The sequence below is a fragment of the Microcaecilia unicolor genome, unplaced genomic scaffold (genome assembly GCF_901765095.1).
Source record: "Microcaecilia unicolor unplaced genomic scaffold, aMicUni1.1, whole genome shotgun sequence".
Taxonomy (NCBI): domain Eukaryota; kingdom Metazoa; phylum Chordata; class Amphibia; order Gymnophiona; family Siphonopidae; genus Microcaecilia; species Microcaecilia unicolor.
This window is the reverse complement of record NW_021963066.1, coordinates 227,056-234,326: the sequence shown is the minus strand read 5'-3', so window position 1 is coordinate 234,326 and position 7,271 is coordinate 227,056. Positions and strand designations below refer to the sequence as shown.

The window sequence follows — 7,271 nt, the reverse complement described above, 5'->3', positions numbered from 1 at the left end:
GCCTGACACGCCTCAGGCGACCAGTTGCGAGCGTCAGCGTTCTTCTTAGTCAAGGCAGTAAGAGGGGCAGTCAGGGACGAGTAATTCCAAATAAACTGCCTATAGTAGTTTGCAAAACCTAAGAAGCGCTGTAGAGCCTTACGCCCTGTAGGTTGCTGCCAGTGCAGGATGGCTGTCAGCTTACTGGGGTCCATACGCAGCCTGTGGTTAGAAATGATGTACCCCAGGAAGAGCAGTTCGGAGCGATGGAATTCACACTTTTCCAATTTCACATAGAGGTGGTTCTCCCTCAACCGCTGCAATACGGTCTTCACGTGCTCCTGGTGCTCTTCCTCAGCCCTTGAAAAAATCAAAATGTCGTCCAAGTAGACCATCACAAACGTATACAGGAGATCCCTGAAGATGTCATTCATGAAGGCTTGGAAGATGGCTGGAGCATTAGCAAGTCCAAACGGCATTACCAGATATTCGTAATGCCCGTCGCGGGTGTTAAACGCCGTCTTCCACTCATCCCCCTCCTTGATCCGCACAAGGTTGTAGGCCCCCCTGAGATCGAGCTTGGAGAAGATCTGGGCCCCCTGGAGGCGGTCAAACATCTCAGAAATCAAGGGAAGGGGGTATTTGTCCTTCCGCGTGATGGCATTGAGTCCCCTGTAGTCAATACAGGGGCGCAACCCCCCATCCTTCTTCTCCACGAAGAAGAATCCAGCCCCCGCGGGCGATTTAGAGGGCCGGATGAAGCCTTGAGCTAGGTTCTCTCGAATATACTGGGACATGGCTACAGTCTCTGGCCGGGATAGGGGGTATACGCGGCCACGGGGAGGTTCAGTGCCAGGTAGTAGCTCTATGGCACAGTCATAGGAGCGATGAGGAGGCAGAATCTCTGCTTGCTGTTTGGAAAAAACATCTCCAAAGGATCTGTAGGGCCCCGGTAACATAACATTGGCTCGATCCAAAGGAAGCGTCACTGGGGCTGGCGAGATCTTATCCAAACAGACCTTCTGGCAGCCCGGGCCCCATGCCTTCAATTCACCCCGGGCCCAATCAATGCAAGGGTTATGCAGGCGAAGCCAGGGTAATCCCAGGATTATGGCCTCAGTGGCCGACGGAAGGACGTAGAAGGAGATAACTTCTTTGTGTAAGACTCCTACCCGTATGGTCATAGGCACGGTCCTGGAGCAGAGAACTCCCCGAACCAGTCCCCAAGCCGCTGAGACAGTGATGGACTGAGATAACTCCATCGTAGGAATTTGATGAACCCGCACCAGGTCCGCGCTGATAAAGTTGCCTCCCGCCCCCGAGTCAACTAGCGCCTCAAAACAAGGGGTATCCTTAATCGCCAGTAGAACTGGCACCAAAACCTGCATCCAAGGGGAGACAGACTTTGGCCCTGACCCGGTCTCCCTAGTCGGTATCAGGGCTGCTGGTTTCCCGACTTCTTTCTCTTCGGGCACTCACGGACAAAGTGCCCCTTCACTCCACAATGCAGGCACAGCCCCTTAGAGCGTCTCCGCTGTCTCTCCTGGGCCGCCCGGTCAACCTGCATAGGTTCAGACCCGTCGGGCACACCCAGTGACGGGGAAGCAAGGCTCTTGTGCGAGCTCCTCGAGTTAGCCCCTGCAACCTGCTGACCAGCGCGACGTTCACAGTCCCGCTCCCTGAACCGGATGTCCACCTGGGTGCAGAGACGGATGAGGTCGTTCAGATCTGAGGGCATCTCCCGGCCTGTGAGTTCGTCCTTAATGTTGGCCGAGACCCCATGCCAGAATACCGCAGTCAGGCTTGGGTTATCCCAACCTAGCTCCGCGGCCAAGGTCCGAAACTGGACGGCGTACTCACCCAGAGAGAGTCGCCCCTGATGTAGGTTCAACAGCTGAGTCGCCGCCGAAGCGGGCTTCCCGGGTTCCTCAAAGATGAGCCGAAATTGTTTCAAGAACTCTGCCAAATTATCCAGGAGGGGATCCTTCTTCTCCCATAAGGGCGAGGCCCAGGCCAGAGCGGGGCCTGCCAGTAGAGAGATAATATAAGCCACCTTCGCCCAATCTGAAGGAAAATCCCGGGCCTGCAACTCGAAGACAATTTGGCATTGATTGAGGAACCCCCGGCAGGTCTTACTGTCGCCCTCGTACCTCGGGGGCGTAGCCACCCGAATCCCTCGGCCGCATGCGTGGGAACCCTGCGGAGTAGAAGCTGGCGGGCCCTCCGCAGCCCCCGTGACAGCGTGTCTACCCGTTGAGACAGTGCGTTCACGACTCCCGATACCTGTTGTAGCTGAGCATGCAATTGCTGGAGCAGCTGCATGGGGGATGGATCGGTCGAGCTCATGGCTTTTGCGTTCTGTAATCCGTTGGGTTGGTCGTGAGCCCTTGAGCCCTGGCCAAGGCCAGCAGGGCGCCGACCCAGGCCAAGGGGAGACTGACCCACCACCGCACACCCCAGCTACACAATACCCCTTAAGCTACCCCTCCCCACAGTCCCTCAGGAAGAAGGGAAATAGGCATACAGGCGGGCCTCGCGGCCGAACCGGAACCCACGCACACAGAGCCACTCGTGCGAGCCTCACGGCTGAACTGGAACCCAATCACACACAGGGAGGGGTGAAAGATCCCAGAGGGCCCCAAGATGCCAGACACGCGCTGAACACCAGCAATAGGGCAGAGGGGGAAACAAAGGACCAGAGCGGGCCACGCCCACCCAGGGGACTAGCGCAGGACAGGGGAACTAACACAGCAACCCCCCCCCCCCCCTTCCACCAGGGTAGGAGCCCCAGGCAGAAGCCAGAGGAACCAGACACAAAAGGAAGGCAGAAAGCCTTTGCCTCAAACCCACTGTAGACAGAGGCACACAGAACACAAAGGGTTAAGCTTGTAGAGCCAGCAGAGAGAGAGAGTGCCATAAATCAACAAACAATCAGAGAGAAGGCTTCCCCTCCCCAGAGCGGGGCCCATCCAACAAACACACTGGCAGAGGCAGGAATACAATACACACAGTACACAAAGGGTTAAACTCACTGAGCCAGCAGGCCGGAGGTTGAGCAATGCCCAGCCCCCACTAAACAAACGAGCAGCTGACCCTGATTACAGAGCTACTGTGCACACACACACACAGCAGCAGCTAACTCAGAGGGAAGGAAAAGAATACTCTAATACAACACAGATCCCTGTCAGAACCTAGATCACGTTCTGAGAGAAAACTATCAGGCTTTCCTGTCACCACCAAGTAAGTAACGCAAAAGCAGAGAAACTCTTCCGCTGCAGGCTAAAGTACTATCCCCTGACGTCAGCACAACCACTGGCAGCCAATCAGAAGAGACGTCCCCCCCTCCCCCTCAGCCAAACCGGCAGAATCATAACAGATGAGTAGACAATTTTGCATCAGAGGCTTTCATAGGTCAGTGTAGGTGGTTCGGGTATTGTGAAACAGCAGTCTGTATACTGTTGAAAGATTCACTCAGGCAGGGGATTTGCTCGGGCAGGCTCACTCAGGCAGGCAGGGGTTCACATGGAAGACATCTAGGAGACTTCTACTGAAGGCTTCTCATGGTTTCCAGTTACTTAAACAGTCCATCTAATAATTGTCCACTTCAATAGTAACATGCCATTAAGGGAGTTCTTCAGATTTCATTCTTTGCATAGTTCAAGGTATATGTAAAAAATCTAATTATGTAGACAGAAGCATTATCAAACATGACAAAATATCCTGTCATGACAATGCAACTGTAGGGGTCACTGTTCTGAAACTATACAATCCTTATACAATCCTGTTAAAAAAAATTTCACATCTCTTATTCCTTCTAGCTAACTTGCAATATCTTTTCTATACATGCTGAACATTTCACATAACTTAGCTCATTACAGACTGACCTTCTCAAAAGGAAAATAGTTTAACAGGACAGCTGTTTGTTTTTCTTTGTTTAAATTTGGAGTACGCCCTTCTGACATAGGTATCAGGTCAGGAAGTGGTGGCTATTGGTTTAGGAGGAGTGGCAATCATTGGGACTGGTGGGGGTGGCTGGTGTAGTACTTCCAGTGCACCAAGTCTCCAACTGTGAGAGCTTTTGGATGACTGGAGGCAGAGGCAAGGCTAGAGGCTATCAGTACCTCAATAGAAGCAGTAGAAAACCAAGTTCATTAGTATGTCATTATGTCAAGAGTCCCAAATTGCGCAGGAAGAATGTGCTTGGAGGAAAGATGATGTAGAGTAAGAGTGCAAATGCAGAAGTATCCAGATGAGACAGGAGCAGGCCGAACTGGTGAGTCCACATTGGTGTGTCAGTCAATTGTTCACGTGGGTCATCTGGTATCAGGTGTGAAGAATTCCATTTGGACCCTAAATTCTCGCTTAAGTTGTTATGATCTTCACCGGTTTGAGACAAGGCGTCCTATTGAAACACCTTCCCTTTGTAGCCGGGCTTACCCATTTGAGAAGGAGGTCTGCTCTGGATGCCTTAGACTTCTTGGATGAACTGGAGTAGATTGCAGTCTCAAGTTTGGACCTTGGCAAGCAGAAGAGGTTGAGGATATGTGGACACTAGTGCTCAACAATAGAGAAAGAAAAACAGTCAAAATAGCAGCGATAAAGGAATTGACCCTTAGTAGGTATGTGTGGGAACAATTTCAAACAGCACAAAAACAAAAGAAAGTTAAAATGTTATAGCATTTCTTTCAGAAATGGTAGAACAATACAGAATGTAAACAACAGTGTTGCAAACAAGGCAGTGAGAATAAGTACAAATTTATGAAAAATCTAGAACCATAAAAATATCTAAGCATACAGGATGAAGTATGGCTGAGTCAAGGTTTGTAGCAGGCTTCACATATTATAGTGTCTGCAAAGACATGTATGGGCGTCCTCAGTTTCCATTATTGCCAAAAATCAGAAACAACCAAGTCTAAGGACGACCATCTCTAAGGTCGACCTAAATTTCCAGATTTGGGCGTCCCTGACCGTATTATCATAAAACGTAAAATAGTAATATTTCATAAAAAATATATACAATAAGTTACAGAAAAATGATAAAATATAGAAATTAACTATACAAGGCTTATAAATAAAACATAATGTATGGAATATATATAAAATTAACAGACTAATCTTTTTATGAAAAACTGTACGCTTGAATATACTTATATATATAAGTATATTCAAGCGTACAGTTTTTCATAAAAAGATTACTGTCTGTTAATTTTTTAATACATCGTGCAGACATATTTTATTAAATATACTCCATACATTATATTTTATTTATAAGCTTTGTATAGTTAATTTCTATATTTTACTTATCATTTTTCTGTAACTTATTGTATATATTTTTTATGAAATATTAGTATTTTATGTTCATACACATATCTTTGTCCGTATGGCTTGTATTTAGCAACTGATGTATATACATGTTTATTTATGCTTTAACTGTCTATTTATACATGTTTTTGATTATCGTAATATTTTACTAATTTTTATTCTGTAATATTTTCCATTACCATTTGCTTTTAATACTCTGGTGTTTGCATCTTTATTTATATTAGGTTTGCTTTTATTTAATCTCTATTTAATTTTAATTTTCATTCAATTTTTATTTGTATATATGTGTGTTTTGTAGACTCCTGATGCAGGCCTAACGGCTGAAACACAACGGTTGTGTCAAGTCCTTTTTTTCATCAATAAACAAGTACTTTTAAGATCCATTTCTCCAGGTTTTGTTTTGCCATGGTGAAACATCCCACTTTCTTCTATACCTGCATTCTCCCGTGGGGCGTTCGAGTTCTCCGCTTGACTGCGGATTTGTTTGAATCTAAATAGTCCACCATCTGTCTCGCTACTACACTTTCTATAATTTTAACAAACAAATGGGATATTTGCTATAGGATGATAATTACGAGCTTGAGTCTGGTCTAAAGTAGGAGACTTCAATAAAATAGCACCCTAATTACATGGAACTGACCTACTACCTAATGGTCTACAATTGTAGTATAGAGCCGGATCTTAAGAGTTAAAGAAGGAGTATTCAATACCGTTCTTGGGCAAATATCTAGCTGACAACAAGATTTGTGGAATTTATCATATAAACTTGAAAACTCATTCATACTCGGTATCACACAATTTGACCAAACTCAATCCGTTGGTGTGACTACTTCCACAACATCTAAACTTACTAACTCGAAAGACTGTTCAGAACATGACGTTATCTGCTGGGGAAATTGGGTCAATCTCTTAGGTTGTGATAGCAGAGTTTATTGCAGTTTCTTGTGCCCAAAAGAATTAGATATAAATCGATCCTTGCTATGGCTTTGCTTCTGTTTCAGCACAATGCAAAAATTTGTTTCCATTGGAGTAAGATTAACTTGTAATTATTTATGTTTTTGTAAACTGCTAAAAAAAACACTTGTTTGGATTATATTATAGTTATATGTATGAGGTTTTTACTATTTGTTTAATTTTGATGTTTCGAGTTGCCTAGTCTCTTTTAATTATTCTAATCTATATGGAACCAGCAATGGTATGTAGCAGAATATACATTTTTTATTGTATTGTATAGAAAGACATGATGCTATGACAGAACAAGCCAATCAACTACTTAAGGCTCAGTGCCTGAAAATAAAAAGAAAGCAACCAGGAACCAAAAAATAAATGATGCGCAAAGTCTTCATTTCCTGAGGTTCTTTTTATCAAGGTGTGGTAGATTTTGAACTTAATGCACATAAACAGCAAGGATTAAAATGTAATAAGTGCAAACCTGTACAAGAAATGCAAGGGGAGTGACCTGCTTCTGCACTGGATTTACCGCACATGGCACACAGCATTCAGGCACCACTATTGGTGCATGCATATAATGCAGCCCCAACGCAAACTGTCAAGATGACCTTGGGGCATTGCAGTCCATTCCTGCTCCAACTGATCCCGTGCTCCAAGGCCCTCTGTCCTATCCTCCCACCTGCACAGGTGATCATGTGGTTTCCCCTCCCCCTTTAATGGTCTGACCCTTCCATGCACAAACTCTACCCCACCCCTGAATCCTACCCTCCCCGTACCCCCTCACCCCCATGGTACCTACCTGCGGTCGACACTGGTGGTGCAGTGGTCCCTGGCGGGCAGCGATCCTTCTTTGCTGATGCCTGGGTTGGTGCTGGGATCCAAAATGGGATAAGCACCATTCTGGATCCCAGCACCAACTCAGGCACCAGTTTTCTTTTTGACCAGATGATATTTACAGCAGTACTAAGAAATGTTTAATTATATATTGTCTTTAGTGTTTGTATGTTAATGTGTATGTG

The 7,271-nt window shown here is 46.0% G+C and overlaps 1 protein-coding gene across 1 annotated transcript in view; it reads left to right on the top strand.

Annotated features, from left to right (window-relative positions):
- Positions 1–6,579: 6,579 nt before the first annotated feature.
- Positions 6,580–7,271, top strand: part of LOC115458877 (CMP-N-acetylneuraminate-beta-1,4-galactoside alpha-2,3-sialyltransferase-like) — a gene marked incomplete at both ends in the record, with an annotated part of 216,961 nt that continues 216,269 nt past the window's right edge. The window contains one exon of the mRNA XM_030188715.1: positions 6,580–6,655. Coding sequence (XP_030044575.1) covers positions 6,580–6,655 — 76 coding nt within the window. The remainder of the gene's footprint in view (positions 6,656–7,271) is intronic.